The 16,771-nt window shown below is 38.9% G+C and overlaps 1 protein-coding gene across 2 annotated transcripts in view; it reads right to left on the reverse strand.

Moving 5' to 3' along the window:
- SPIDR (scaffold protein involved in DNA repair) overlaps nt 1-16,771 on the reverse strand; it is a 509,957-nt gene that overhangs the window by 136,434 nt on the left and 356,752 nt on the right. For both annotated transcript variants that reach the window (XM_030304272.1, XM_030304271.1), the window contains exons 9-10: nt 12,274-12,469; nt 5,573-5,820 (exon numbers count right to left, since the gene is read on the reverse strand). In XM_030304272.1, coding sequence (XP_030160132.1) covers nt 5,573-5,820; nt 12,274-12,469 — 444 coding nt within the window. The remainder of the gene's footprint in view (nt 1-5,572; nt 5,821-12,273; nt 12,470-16,771) is intronic.

Raw genomic sequence — 16,771 nt, forward strand, 5'->3', positions numbered from 1 at the left:
ATCACTTCTTCTTTTCTTTGTGTCTACCTTTTCCCTAATGCGATCTTATCCACTGCTCTGGCTTTAGAGACTTACTAGCTGTGACACAACATACCTAGAAGAGGTGTGGGGAGGAAGAGCAGGGGGCACCACCTGGGATGAGGGCTGGGGGGATGTGCCTTTCACTGTATGCCGTCTAGTGCCTTTAGCGCAGCACCATGGACAAATATAACCTATTCAAGTTAGCAAATAAAATAAGCATACACACAAAACATACATACTGACCAGCTGTAGGCTGACATGTTTATCTCCAACCTAAAATCCTTCTCTGAATGTGAGATCTTTATATCCAATTTTCTCATCTGACACCTCTCCTTAGATGTCTCAGGAATCTCCAACTAAACAGGCCCCGAACTGAATTCTCAAGCTTCCCTCCAAACCTCCTCTCATCCCAGTTTTTCTCACCTCAGTAAATAGCTCACCATTCCATCAAGCAATCAAATTGGGGATCATTCTTAATATTGCCTTCTACTTCACTCGCCCCACACCCAAGCCACCCCTAAGTCACCACATGCCTCCAGAAGGTGACCCTTGTCTCCATTTCTCAGTGTGCCATATGGGAGTCTGAGACTCTGGAACCTAGGCTCACTTGTACTCCTGCAGCGTGCCTCCTCCTGGTCTCTCAGCTTCCACTGGGGCGTGTTCCATGTGCCTCCCCTGCCCTGACCATTTTCCACCTGGCAGCTAAAGTCGTCCTCAAACCCTGCGAACTGTATTTGGGGTCAGTGGGCAGCCACGGCAACACCACTGCGGACTGTGAGTGCAGCCTACGGCTGGCTTGCCTCTCTGGCTCCCCCACTGGCCCACACACCTTGGCCACATCCGCTTCCTTCTTCTGCCTAGGAGATTCCAAAGGTATTCTCTCTTCCACTGTAATTCTCTTTCATCTGGTTTTTATCTAACATCCACTTACCTTTCAGGTGCCACCTGAAATAGTACTGCCTTACAATACCCATCCTTGAATCCTCCCCTGGCCTCCCTCATGGCCTCCTACTTTTCTCACCAGAGCACTTATCACAACTTATAATCATGAATGTATTTGTTTTTAATTGTTCTGTGCAGGACTTCCCGACGGCAATATGCTCCATGAGCATAAGGACAATGTTTGATTTTATTAATCACTGCAGACTTAGAACCCGTCCTAGGACAATGGTGGATTGTTTTCGCCCTTATGAAAAGGAGGAAGAAATGCAGGACAAGAGACGAGAGGAAAGGTCAAAGATGAAAAGAGAAAATAAAATACCAAGATACAGAGAAAGAAAAATGTGCTCTTTCCCCGACTTCAGCTCAATGAATTTCCATACAACTATAATGCACAATAGCTATTAAAACTATAAATGGGAGGGGCGCCTGGGTGGCTCAGTTGTTTAAGCGCCCGACCTTGGCTCAGGTCGTGAGCTGACAGGTCTGTGCTGACAGCTCAGAGCCTGAAGCCTCTTCGGATTCTGTGTCTCCCTCTCTCTCTGCCTCTTCCTCCCTTGCACTCTGTCTCTGTCTCTCTCTCAAAATAAATAAATAAATAAATAAATAAATAACATTAAAAAAAAAAAAGATGTTAAAAAACTGTAAATGGGAGGTTCTGTCCTTCCAGCTTTTTGTCCAAACACAAGACCATTGAGCAAGTTGTTTGAATTAAATACCCTCACAAAAAACTCTCCCATTATCAGTATTTCTGTAATGACAGGCAAGAAAAAATGTGCATCTTTAAAGGATAAAATTAAATTACTTGTCCCTAAGTTAAATATCTAAAGGAGAAAGGAAGCCAATGTTTCAGAAAGGGAGAAAGAAAGGCAATGTTTAATGGCAGCCAACATGGACTGGGAGTGAGGTAACATGGTCCAGATTCTGTTCTGCCATGAGGTAGGCAGTTACTAGGGAATTCGCTTACTTTTTCTTTTCCTCAGTTTCCTCCACTATAAGTTATCTGCAAGACCAGTGCTCCCATTCCATTAAAAAAAAAGCCTGTTACTTTATTAGTCGTGCATTTATGTAACATTCGTTCAATATACAGTGGATCTAGATAAAGGTGGATCTGGGCTCTGAACAGTCCGCCTAGATTATTGGTTAGGGAGTGCCTTTGAAGTTGGGCTTTCGTTACTATTGATTTTAGTGATTTATAAAACTTAAGTTTGTATTGGTTATTCTGACCTGTAACACTCTGAGAAATCTTGTGGAAGTGTTTTCTTTATTAGCCTGAGTTAAAGGAAGTCATCAGAGGAACAAGGGACAGGAGGCTCTTAGATGTTATATTTCTGAAATCTAAAGTATATATTTGATAACGTTTCACAGCTCAGAGGAAATGAGCCTCTTGACTGAATCTATGTGACTCTGTTCAGGACTGATTACCTTCAAATAAATTTCCTTTAATTTCAAAGTTGGCAACAATCTGGGGGTCTGCCATCAGAAGATAAGTTGTTACTGATCTTAGAAAAGTGATACTGCTAAAGTATAGGGAACAGACTGAGACTGACATCTATGATTGAGGTGCTAAGTAAAGTCAGATATAAGACTCATTACAGTGCTCCATGAAGAGTCATCTGACCTCATTTGGGCAGAAAAGGGAAACTTGTTGTGGCAAAATATCTACTATATGTCAGTCATTTCTTTTTCTGCAGGCCTTAATTTCTGGCACTTTACAGAAAACACATAGTGACCAAGATTGTCTTTCAGTTCACTGATAGAAAGATCTTTGGATCTTTGGAGTATAGCAGGTTATGACGAGAGAGCAGACCGGGGGCCGCCTTCAGTGTAAGGTGTCACTGTGCAATTTCCTGTCTGCTGCAGTCATGCCTCTGGACAAACTGACTCCCTGGGTTGCACAGGAGTCCACCCAAAGTTACAGGCAGAAGCTGCAAGTAGAAAAGATAGGAATCTTCCAAGCTATAAACCTAAGTCTTTAAAAAAAATTTTTTTTAACGTTTATTTATTTTTGGCAGAGAGAGAGAGAGAGAGAGAGAGAGAGACAGAGCATGAGCGGGGGAGGGGCAGAGAGAGAGGGAGACCCAGAATCCAAAGCAGGCGTCGCCGGCTCCAGGCTCCGAGCCGTCAGCACAGAGCCCAACGCGGGGCTAAAACCCAGAGACCTCGAGATCATGACCTGAGCCGAAGTCGGACGCTCAACCGACTGAGCTTCCCAGGCGCCCCTAAACCTAAGTTTTTTAATAATGTTTTCTCTTATATACATGTTACATGTGTATAAATTAAAAATTCTACATTAGAAAACATATTGCTAACTTATTCTCCAAAGCAGATATTTTGATGTGCTTTTTAAGTAGATACATTAGCAAAGAATTAGTACAATGTTAAGTATAATTTTACTTCTATATTAATTTTGTGTGTAAACTGGAGCTTGATCATTGTTATAGCATTATGAATCTATAAAACATTAATAATCATTATACAATAATACCTTTTTGCACCCCAAAGACATCTCAGAAGTCTTGTCCTCAAACCCAAGCTCAGATGCCATGATTTTCTGTCCAAAGGTTCATTTTCCTACACAGTCCCGTCAATTCTCCTCAGGGCTGGGCACTTTTACCACTCCTGCTGCCCAGGGTGACCTGACCACCCCCCCCCCCCCCGTCAGCTTTAAACTAGGCAGAGCTTGGTCTAACTCAATTTTACCCTCTTTCTTTCAGCTCCATACTCTCTGCAACCCTGGCATTTTGGGATTCTGGATCTCATGATGTTATTATTTTTGTCCACCTGTATAACTGTCAGCAAGTAAGAACCTTTCTGAAGCTCAGTTTCCTCATTTGTGATACGACTAATACCCTGTACCCTCAGCACTGTACGATCTCAAGTGTGCTGCAGGAAACACAGTGCATACGATGCATATTAATGACATGGAATAACTGAAGGCTATTTTCTTGTTTTTGAGGTTTATGCCTCGCCTTTTTTCAATCCACAACTGAGCCCAGTGTCATGTGACATGTCCCAGTGTATGTTCTCAGGCACAACCCACAGCATTCATAATGCCAACCACCAGCAGCAATTCACCAGACTTTGGTCTCCAATCCTTCTCTGATATTCATGCTCAGCAAGTAAAACAAGTACCACCAAAGGAGCTGGAGGGACAGACTTCAAGGTGCCACTCATAATTAAGCAAAGCAAACTCACTGTCACTTTCACCTTGCCTTCTCATCATTGTGACTCAGTCTCAACTGTCCCCAGTCTCCTCTGAGGGTGGTCTGTGTGCTGGGCTGGAGGAGCTTTACCAAGATCATCACTGCCTTGCTTACTCAGTAGTTCCTTCTCCAAAGCCTAACGCTGGATACATTCCATGAAAAAAGCAAAACAAAACAAAACCTATGTCTGATCTCTAACTGGCTCAGATAAAGAGTATAAGACTGGTCTATAGCTATAAGTCATGATAAAAACCTTGAAAATGATAAAATCATTTCACACGCACATATTGCAAACAAAATAAATCTTTTCCTATAAATCCAAAAGAAATGTTCTCTAACTACATCTGAAGGAGACTTTGAAATCCGTAGGACTTTCAAATAAAGTGCCCATCCACCTGAGGAGGATTTATAATTAACAAAGAACTGTTTCCTGTTACTCTGTCTGAATGGCATCAGAAGGCATTATAAAAATAGGATATTGTTGTAGTTACTATTTCTTCAATATGTGTTTTCTTTTAAAATTAGACAGAAAAGAATGATTGATAAATTGATATCCATTCTTTTAATTTCTATTATGTTGTAAATCCACCTCACTGCTTTGAGGGCAATGTCACATAGAAAGAAATATAATCTCAAAAGGTTATGCCAAGGCTCTGACATAAACTCTTCAGTCAATGACATGACTACAGCTATTTGAAAAAACACAGGAAGGACCTAAAAACGAGTAGAAAGATGTCATTCCCATAGTTGGTATAAACAAAGTACTTTGAATTATAGGTTTGGCTCATGTAGCTAGCTAGCTACACTATATATGAAGGTAGCCACTTGACACATGGGGCTATTAAAGTTAATTAAAATTAAATAAAACTTAAAATTTAGTTCCTCAGTTCCACTAGCCATATTTCAAATACTCAGTAACCATATGTGGTCAGTGGCTACCTCACTGAATAGTACAGATATACAACATTTACATCACTGTAGAAAGTTCTATAGGTTAGAATAGCAATCTCTGAAAGCCACGGATTTACTAACTGCCATTTATTAGGTTTTCAAGATATATAAAACTTGATAGACATTGCAGTGGTCTTTTTAGGTATCATGATCACATATCTTGGCTTTTCTAGAACAATACCAGTATTTCTTGTTTGTATCACTTTCAGTAATATGAACCATTAAAGGTAAAAGTAAATGCAACAAATTAAATTTTTAGTAGGACTTTTTATATTAAGTAAACAGGGGGATTCCTTTGTTACACCACATGTCCCAAATTTTGAGGCAAGAAAAAACCCAAAAAACCCAAAACTCATGTATATGGTGAATGTAGCCAAGAATTTCTGCTTTCTCTAGGAAGGGTCTCTACTTTCTCTAAGTGACTCTAGCACACATGCCTGTGTCTTGTCACTCACCGAGCTCTGGATGGGTCTGGGCCTGGTGGAACAGCTGAGCCACCTCCCTGCTGATACCTGCAGGGAAGAGAGTAAACTCTTTGTACCACCACTCGGACCTTGACTCCTGACCATGGGGCAGCTCCCTGGCCTTCCACTGCATCCAGAAGAGAGTCCCTCAGGGGAGCTTGAGCTGGGAAGCATTGCTTGGTTTCCTCATGTCCATGGGTGCATTCTGTCCTCATGGTAGTGAGATCACTACACATAACCTGGCCAAGACATGCAAAGGAACAATCTCAGTTTAACTGATAACAGCATGGCACACACCAAGTAATGATATTCTCAGGCAATTCTCTGATGTAACTGTACAACACCAAAGGAGTGAGAAGATAAAAGACATGGTGTGTGTCTCTGTGTCTGCCCCGTAACTAATGCTGCTGAGGTGGGCAATGTGAGAAATCACATGGAAACAGCAAAAAGTGTTTCCAGTCAGTGGAAGCACACGTTGTCCTGAGTCTTTGAAAACATGCAGAAAGTCCTGCTATTATAGTACTTCATGGTAATCTAGAAAATTCTTGTATGAGGTAGCAATCGCAGCAGGACAAAATGAAGAACAAAAAATGACTAGGGTTTAAAAAATAAATCATATTGCTGATCAAAAAGGATTTAAATAATATAACAGAAAGTGAATTTAGAATAATAGTCATAAAATTAATCGCTGGGCTGGAAAACAGTATACAGGACAGCAGAGAATCTCTTGCTACAGAGATCAAGGGACTAAGGAACAGTCACGAGGAGCTGAAAAACGCTTTAAAGGAAATGCAAAACAAAATGCAAACCACCACGGCTCGGATGGAAGAGGCAGAGGAGAGAATAGGTGAACTAGAAGATAAAGTTATGGAAAAAGAAGAAGCTGAGAAAAAGAGAGATAAAAAAATCCAGGAGTATGAGGGGAAAATTAGAGAACTAAGTGATACACTAAAAAGAAATAATATACGCATAATTGGTATCCCAGAGGAGGAAGAGAGAGGGAAAGGTGCTGAAGGGGTACTTGAAGAAATCATAGCTGAGAACTTCCCTGAACTGGGGAAGGAAAAAGGCATTGAAATCCAAGAGGCACAGAGAACTCCCTTCAGACGTAACTTGAATCGATCTTCTGCACGACATATCATAGTGAAACTGGCAAAATACAAGGATAAAGAGAAAATTCTGAAAGCAGCAAGGGGTAAACGTGCCCTCACATATAAAGGGAGACCTATAAGACTCGTGACTGATCTCTCTTTTGAAACTTGGCAGGCCAGAAAGAATTGGCACGAGATTTTCAGGGTGCTAGACAGAAAAAATATGCAGCCCAGAATCCTTTATCCAGCAAGTCTGTCATTTAGAATAGAAGGAGAGATAAAGGTCTTCCCAAACAAACAAAAACTGAAGGAATTTGTCACCACTAAACCAACCCTACAAGAGATCCTAAGGGGGACCCTGTGAGACAAAGTACCAGAGACATCACTACAAGCATAAAACATACAGACATCACAATGACTCTAAACCCGTATCTTTCTATAATAACACTGAATGTAAATGGATTAAATGCGCCAACCAAAAGACACAGGGTATCAGAATGGATAAAAAAACAAGACCCATCTATTTGCTGTCTACAAGAGACTCATTTTAGACCTGAGGACACCTTTACATTGAGAGTGAGGGGATGGAGAACTATTTATCATGCTACTGGAAGCCAAAAGAAAGCTGGAGTAGCCATACTTATATCAGACAAACTAGACTTTAAATTAAAGGCTGTAACAAGAGATGAAGAAGGACATTATATAATAGTTACAGGGTCTATCCATCAGGAAGAGCTAACAATTATAAATGTCTATGCGCCGAATACCGGAGCCCCCAAATATATAAAACAATTACTCATAAACATAAGCAACCTTATTGATAAGAATGTGGTAATTGCTGGGGACTTTAACACCCCACTTACAGAAATGGATAGATCATCTAGACACACGGTCAATAAAGAAACAAGGGCCCTGAATGAGACATTGCATCAGATGGACTTGACAGATATATTTAGAACTCTGCATCCCAAAGCAACAGAATATACTTTCTTCTCGAGTGCACATGGAACATTCTCCAAGATAGATCATATACTGGGTCACAAAACAGCCCTTCATAAGTTTACAAGAATTGAAATTATACCATGCATACTTTCAGACCACAATGCTATGAAGCTTGAAATCAACCACAGGAAAAAGTCTGGAAAACCTCCAAAAGCATGGAGGTTAAAGAACACCCTACTAACGAATGAGTGGGTCAACCAGGCAATTAGAGAAGAAATCAAAAAATATATGGAAACAAACGAAAATGAAAATACACCAATCCAAACGCTTTGGGACGCAGCGAAGGCAGTCCTGAGAGGAAAATACATTGCAATCCAGGCCTATCTCAAGAAACAAGAAAAATCCCAAATACAAAATCTAACAGCACACCTAAAGGAAATAGAAGCAGAACAGCAAAGGCAGCCTAAACCCAGCAGAAGAAGAGAAATAATAAAGATCAGAGCAGAAATAAACAATATAGAATCTAAAAAAACTGTAGAGCAGATCAACGAAACCAAGAGATGGTTTTTTGAAAAAATAAACAAAATTGACAAACCTCTAGCCAGGCTTCTCAAAAAGAAAAGGGAGATGACCCAAATAGATAAAATCATGAATGAAAATGGAATTATTACAACCAATCCCTCAGAGATACAAACAATTATCAGGGAATACTATGAAAAATTATATGCCAACAAATTGGACAACCTGGAAGAAATGGACCAATTCCTGAACACCCACACTCTTCCAAAACTCAATCAGGAGGAAATAGAAAGCTTGAACAGACCCATAACCAGCGAAGAAATTGAATCGGTTATCAAAAATCTCCCAACAAATAAGAGTCCAGGACCAGATGGCTTCCCAGGGGAGTTCTACCAGACGTTTAAAGCAGAGATAATACCTATCCTTCTCAAGCTATTCCAAGAAATAGAAAGGGAAGGAAAACTTCCAGACTCATTCTATGAAGCCAGTATTACTTTGATTCCTAAACCAGACAGAGACCCAGTAAAAAAAGAGAACTACAGGCCAATATCCCTGATGAATATGGATGCAAAAATTCTCAATAAGATACTAGCAAATCGAATTCAACAGCATATAAAAAGAATTATTCACTATGATCAAGTGGGATTCATTCCTGGGATGCAGGGCTGGTTCAACATTCGCAAATCAATCAACGTGATACATCACATTAACAAAAAAAAAGAGAAGAACCATATGATCCTGTCAATCGATGCAGAAAAGGTCTTTGACAAAATCCAGCACCCTTTCTTAATAAAAACCCTTGAGAAAGTCGGGATAGAAGGAACATACTTAAAGATCATAAAAGCCATTTATGAAAAGCCCACAGCTAACATCATCCTCAACGGGGAAAAACTGAGAGCTTTTTCCCTGAGATCAGGAACACAACAGGGATGCCCACTCTCACCGCTGTTGTTTAACATAGTGCTGGAAGTTCTAGCATCAGCAATCAGACAACAAAAGGAAATCAAAGGCATCAAAATTGGCAAAGATGAAGTCAAGCTTTCGCTTTTTGCAGATGACATGATATTATACATGGAAAATCCGATAGACTCCACCAAAAGTCTGCTAGATCTGATACATGAATTCAGCAACGTTGCAGGATACAAAATCAATGTACAGAAATCAGTTGCATTCTTATACACTAACAATGAAGCAACAGAAAGACAAATAAAGAAACTGATCCCATTCACAATTGCACCAAGAAGCATAAAATACCTAGGAATAAATCTAACCAAAGATGTAAAGGATCTGTATGCTGAAAACTATAGAAAGCTTATGAAGGTAATTGAAGAAGATTTAAAGAAATGGAAAGACATTCCCTGCTCATGGATTGGAAAAATAAATATTGTCAAAATGTCAATACTACCCAAAGCTATCTACACATTCAATGCAATCCCAATCAAAATTGCACCAGCATTCTTCTCGAAATTAGAACAAGCAATCCTAAAATTCATATGCAACCACAAAAGGCCCCGAATAGCCAAAGGAATTTTGAAGAAGAAGACCAAAGCAGGAGGCATCACAATCCCAGACTTTAGCCTCTACTACAAAGCTGTAATCATCAAGACAGCATGGTATTGGCACAAAAACAGACACACAGACCAATGGAATAGAATAGAAACCCCAGAACTAGACCCACAAACGTACGGCCAACTCATCTTTGACAAAGCAGGAAAGAACATCCAATGGAAAAAAGACAGCCTCTTTAACAAATGGTGCTGGGAGAACTGGACAGCAACATGCAGAAGGTTGAAACTAGACCACTTTCTCACACCATTTACAAAAATAAACTCAAAATGGATAAAGGACCTAAATGTGAGACAGGAAACCATCAGAACCTTAGAGGAGAAAGCAGGAAAAGACCTCTCTGACCTCAGCCGTAGCAATCTCTTACTCGACACATCCCCAAAGGCAAGGGAATTAAAAGCAAAAGTGAATTACTGGGACCTTATGAAGATCAAAAGCTTCTGCACAGCAAAGGAAACAACCAACAAAACTAAAAGGCAACCAACGGAATGGGAAAAGATATTTGCAAATGACATATCAGACAAAGGGCTAGTATCTAAAATCTATAAAGAGCTCACCAAACTCCACACCCGAAAAACAAATAACCCAGTGAAGAAATGGGCAGAAAACATGAATAGACACTTCTCTAAAGAAGACATCCAGATGGCCAACAGGCACATGAAAAGATGTTCAGCGTCGCTCCTTATCAGGGAAATACAAATCAAAACCACACTCAGGTATCACCTCACGCCAGTCAGAGTGGCCAAAATGAACAAATCAGGAGACTATAGATGCTGGAGAGGATGTGGAGAAACGGGAACCCTCTTGCACTGTTGGTGGGAATGCAAATTGGTGCAGTCGCTCTGGAAAGCAGTGTGGAGGTTCCTCAGAAAATTAAAAATAGACCTACCCTATGACCCAGCAATAGCACTGCTAGGAATTTATCCAAGGGATACAGGAGTACTGATGCATAGGGGCACTTGTACCCCAATGTTTATAGCAGCACTCTCAACAATAGCCAAATTATGGAAAGAGCCTAAATGTCCATCAACTGATGAATGGATAAAGAAATTGTGGTATATGTACACAATGGAGTACTATGTGGCAATGAGAAAAAATGAAATATGGCCTTTTGTAGCAACGTGGATGGAACTGGAGAGTGTAATGCTAAGTGAAATAAGCCATACAGAGAAAGACAGATACCACATGGTTTCACTCTTATGTGGATCCTGAGAAACTAAACAGGAACCCATGGGGGAGGGGAAGGAAAAAAAAAAAAAAAAAAAAAGAGGTTAGAGTGGGAGAGAGCCAAAGCATAAGAGACTCTTAAAAACTGAGAACAAACTGAGGGTTGATGGGGGGTGGGAGGGAGGGGAGGGTGGGTGATGCGTATTGAGGAGGGCACCTTTTGGGATGAGCACTGGGTGTTGTATGGAAACCAATTTGTCAATAAATTTCATATATATAAAAAAAATAAATAAATAAAAAAAAATAAAAATTAAACTACAAAAAAAATAATAAAAAATAAATCATATTATTAAGTGCTTTTTATATGCAGTGTACTATGATGTGTACTTTATAGGCTCATGTAGCCTCCCAACAACGCTTTACAATAATATTAAATATTGTAATAAGATAACACTTCTAGAACACATCCCAGGCACTCTTCTTTATGTACTGTGCTTACTTATATAACAAACATATTTAACCTCATAGTCACCCAAGCAGGTAGATTATCATTATTACCACTTTAAAGATAAAAATATTGAGACACAGAAAAATTAAGTATTTCATGAATTTAATATCCTGTAGCTGTCTACAACTATATGTTAAAGCAGTAATACACTTTGAGCCATAAATTAAATTGATTAGAGAGCCCTCCTTTTCCCATAATCCCCTTCATACACTTCTTTTGGTTATCAAAGGGGGAGGATGCTTGACGACATTTACAAACAACATGAAAGTCTGTGTACGTTTCTCTTTCTTATGTCCCCTCACACTACCTGTCAGTCTCAGCCTTCTGTTGGGTGCTAACTCAGCTAACTAGGCGAACCTGAGATGGTACACCTGGAGTCACAGACACTTAGAGCCTGGAATGGTGCCCAGAGTGCCCTTCATGCCTGCTGTAAGGGAAATTTAGGGGCTCCCTAAATTCATCTTGATAAATGATCATGATGGAAAGCCAATAAAATTCCAAAAAGCAATGTATAATCTCAGTGTATAATCTCAAGTTTATGTGGTTCTTTTTGTCCCAAGGGATAGATACTTAGAAAAAGAAAAACATGTGACTTTTTTCGTATTTAAGAAGTTAAAAGCTTAAACAAAATTCTTAGACAATTACAAAATGAGAATTTAAAAAAAATGAAAACTCATTTATTTTGACAGATTAGGAGAAAGATTAAAAATGAACAATTAGATGAAATACTGTGAAAGCTCACAGCTAAACACTGAACTACAGCAGGCATAACAATAATAACAAGCTGTTTGGGCATATATATTTGCTGAATATCTGAAGGGAAACCAAAGGTAAACATCTTCACTTTCAATCCCAATATTATTACAAAGCATAAAACCTCTAAACCAATGAAAGTTTACCTGGCCTTCAGGAGATTTAATTGTTAGGTTCTTAAATATAAACATCTGGGCCAAAGTGATACTTCTTCTTGGAAGGGGTGTGTCCCAACAGTGCACTTCACGTATTATTTTTGAATCTTCTTTGGTGACAATTTTCTGACAAAAGTAAGTATTCAGAATAACAGGGCAACTTCCATTTGGGATAATAAGCTTTTGCCTGGAAATGAGAAAGAAATATAACAGTTTATTTACCGTGTTGGATTCCCCTCATGTTCTTGCTAAATCAGGAATACAAAGGGCAAAGACTCGCCTGCTATGGAAAGACAAAACTAAGCCAGCCCATTAAGTGACAGCAACAGATGAATGGATAAAGAAGATGTGGTTCATATATACAATGGAATACTACTTAGCCATAAAAAGAATGAGATCTTGCCATTTGTGACATAGACTTAAAGGGTTAAGTGAAATAAGTCAGACAAAGATAGGCAAATACCATATGATCTCACTTATATATGTAATCTAAAAGCAAAAACAAACAAACAAAAACAGAAACAGTCTCATAAATAAAGAGAGCAAACTAGTGGTCATCCGAGGGGATGGGCTTGCAGGGATGGGCAAAATGGGTGAAGGGCATTCAGAGGTACAAACCTGCAGTTATAAAATGAATAAGCCATGGGGATAAGAAGTACAGCATGGGGAACATAGTCAATAACACTGTAAAACTTTGTATGATGGCAGATGGTATCCTATCATGGTAAGCACTGTATAATGTACAGAACTGTCAAATCACAATGTTGCATGCCTGAAACTAACAGGATATTGTATGTTGACTATACTTCAATAAAACAAACAAACAAACAAACGAACAAAAGTGAAACCCACCCTCACACACTGAAGAATGAATGTCAATGGAATGAATTCTACTCTTCCAGTGTAAGTCCTGTGTTGGGATAAGGGGAATGGAAGAAGACCATGTCAGTACCTGGGTTAAAGCTTCCTCAGATCTCCTAGTCTAGTAGGTGATGGCCTTAGGATGCTTCATGAAGAAATTAAGGGAGTAAGCAAAGACTATCAACAGGCTCAAAGAACTGCCAGGACATTAAAAGAAATGTTATTTATAAATAAAACCTTTAGACATTTTGGTGGCTCTAATCTTTCAAAAAACATGACATCAAGTCCCAAAGAAGCTTCTACCTTCACTATCAAATGGAGCACAGTCACAGAAATGCCTCATGTTTAAGTAGAAAAGGAGTCTGGGAACATAAAAGACAAAATTTTCCTGGTTCCATTCAAATACCAGATTTTTTTTTTTTATTTAAAAAAAAAATTTTTTTTTCAACGTTTATTTATTTTTGGGACAGAGAGAGACAGAGCATGAACGGGGGAGGGACAGAGAGAGAGGGAGACACAGAATCGGAAACAGGCTCCAGGCTCTGAGCCATCAGCCCAGAGCCTGACGCGGGGCTCGAACTCACAGACCGCGAGATCGTGACCTGGCTGAAGTCGGACGCTTAACCGACTGCGCCACCCAGGCGCCCCCAAATACCAGATTTGAGAAGACTCGTCAACGCTCATTCCTCAAAAGAGGTAATGCTGCTACACATCAAGGAAAATTTAGGACTTCCACTTCCACTCCATTTAGGAGCAGACATCTTTTTCTCTAATTTATCCCATTAAGCACAACTAAAATGCCTGACATTAGATATCAACTAAACATAAGAAGATACTGAGAGGTGGGAAGAAGGCATGCCAGCTAGGCCCTAGAGACCTTGGGACCTAAGGAACAACATACTGGTGAGCTTCTGGGTTTTCTGTTTGTCTCTTATATCCCAGACTTCAAACTGAAGAAGGTGGCAACCTAATACAATGATGCGTACAGATAAAAAAGCCCCTGCAAAAGCTTATTCTCTCCAACCAAAGGTCAGGGAAGGGGCAGCCTGGTGAGACAAAAAACTTTTAGAAAATGACTGTTCTATTCTAGGCAAACATCACAGAAGACCTGTGGCTCACTACCACACACATGAGAAAAGGATGAGTGGGGAGCCCTGACTTGCACCCTCATCAGGCTGTAATAAAAAGTCTCTAAAGCCCAGTTGGGGTAGTGTGAGAGAAGGCAGGATAGAGTGTTGGGACTTCCATCCCTGCAGGCTTATAATAGCCTTCCCTGATCAATCCCCGCCCCTGCAACACACACACACACACACACACACACACACACACACACACACTAGGACAGTGGAGACCACCTGGGGGTCTGGACTTCCACTCCCACCTGACATCAGTAACAAGTACCCTTCCCTGCCCCTCTGGTGTACAGTCAGAGTAGGCCCAGCAGAGTGTCAGGACTTTCAACTCCACCCAGTGGTACTGTAGCTACCCTCTATCCTCACACTTTCCTCCAGTGTTATCAGTGGAAACCATGTGGGAAGCAGCACCCCTGGCCCTCCCAGCAAGGGTTATGTCAGCTGAGGTCTAGCAGGAAGCTGGAACTCACATCTGCTCAGTAGTAACAATGAATTCTTCACCCTTCAAGTATCAATGGGGATCAAGAAGAGAATTTAGACTTTTACCTCCACTTGGCAGAAATAAGCCCCCCACCTCCAGCTCCCTCCACTTTTCTTCTCAGAGCAGTGTCAGAAAAATTCCCCTAAAACAGGTTTAAATAAGATCCAGATTCTCATATCATAATACCTCGATGTACAGGTTACCATCTAAAGTTATTTCTTATACTAAAAACAAGGAAAAAAATCTCAAAAGAAAAAAACATAATACATGGCAATGCTGAAATGACACCGAAACAGTTTTAGAATTATCTGACAAAGATTCTAAAGCAGCCATTATAAACATGCTTCAGTAAGCAATTATGAACACACATGAGACAAATGAAAAGATAGAAAGTCTCAGCAAAAAATAGGTATTTTTAGAATGGAAATTTTAGAACCAATTAATAAAATAGTGAAAATAAAAACTCAGTGGGTTCAATGGCAGAATGGAGGAAACAGAAAGAAATCAGTGAACTTGAAGATAAAAATAGAAATTAAACAATGTGGACAACAACAACAATAACAATAATAATAACAAAACCAGACTTAAAAAACAATGAACAGAACCTCAAGATCTGTGGGAAGGAAGAAATAAAAATGGAAAGATACAGGTAAGTACAATAGGCTTTCCTACTCCTGCAGGGTTTTCAAAATTGTATTTATAGTTGAAGCAAAAATTATAGCAATGTCTGATATAGTTCTAAATGCATGCAAAACCAATATTTTTAAAAAATTATATTCTAATTAAGAAGAGTTAAAAGGATATAAGAGATAAGGTTTATTATATACTTCATAAAAACTGGCAAAATGTTGACCCAGTAGACTGTGGTAAGTTATATGTATAAAATATAATGCCTAGAGCAATCAATAAAATAGCTGTAAGAAAGATACATACAAAAAAATTATATATAGATCAAAAGAAAATTCTAAAAATTGTTTAGATAACCCATATGAAGCCAGAAAAAAAAAAAACAAAACAGAAATGAAAATAAAGAGAACAACATGAAGAATACGAAAAGTAAAAAGGTAGACCTATGTCTTAACATATCAATATTTACACTAAGTATAAATGATCTAAATAAACTAGGTAAAAGACAAGGATTAGCAAACTGGATTAAAAATTATGATCCATCTATATGCTGTCTACAAAAAATTCACTTCAAATATAAAGATACAGGTTGAAGGATGGGGAAAATATATCACATAAACATTAAGAAAAATATGAAAATATAGCAGGGTATCAGATGAAGTCAGTTTTAGAGCAAAGAAAATTATGCGACCAGAGGAACATTACATAATAATAAAAAGGTAAGTCTGCCAAGAAGACACAGCCATCTTAATATGCACCAAACAATGTAGACTCAAAATACATAAAGTAAAAACTGATAAAACTGAAAGGAAAAATGACAAATCCACAATTAGAAATACAGACCACACAGCTGTCTCTCAACATCTGATAAAACAACTGGACAGAATGTCTGTAAAGATACCAAAGAGTAAAAAATACCATCAATCAACAGGATCTGATAGACATTTATAGAGCATTCCACCCAATAACAGCGAAAATACACATTCTTTTACTGAGCCCATAAAACATATTCCAAGAAAAACCATATTATAGGCCATAAGACAAACCTGAATGAATTTAAAAGAACTGAAACACAGTAAACTAAAAATCAACAGAAAGAAAAGAGAACTAAGAAATAAAGAAATAAAATAACAAACAGTAATAAAAACAACACACTTCTAAGTCATCCATGGGTCAAAGAGGAAGTGCTAAGGAAAATTTTAAAAAATAATAAAATAAAACATTTAACTGAGTGAAAATGTAACTTTAATATACCAAATTTTGTATGAAACAACTAAAGCAATACTGAGAGGAAATTTTTATAGCACTTAAAGCTTACATTAGAGAAGAGGAAAAATCTCAAATCAGTAAGCTAAGCTCTGAAAAAAATGAGCTTATATGAAAAAAA

This window comes from Lynx canadensis, chromosome F2 (assembly GCF_007474595.2).
Source record: "Lynx canadensis isolate LIC74 chromosome F2, mLynCan4.pri.v2, whole genome shotgun sequence".
Taxonomy (NCBI): Eukaryota; Metazoa; Chordata; class Mammalia; order Carnivora; family Felidae; genus Lynx; species Lynx canadensis.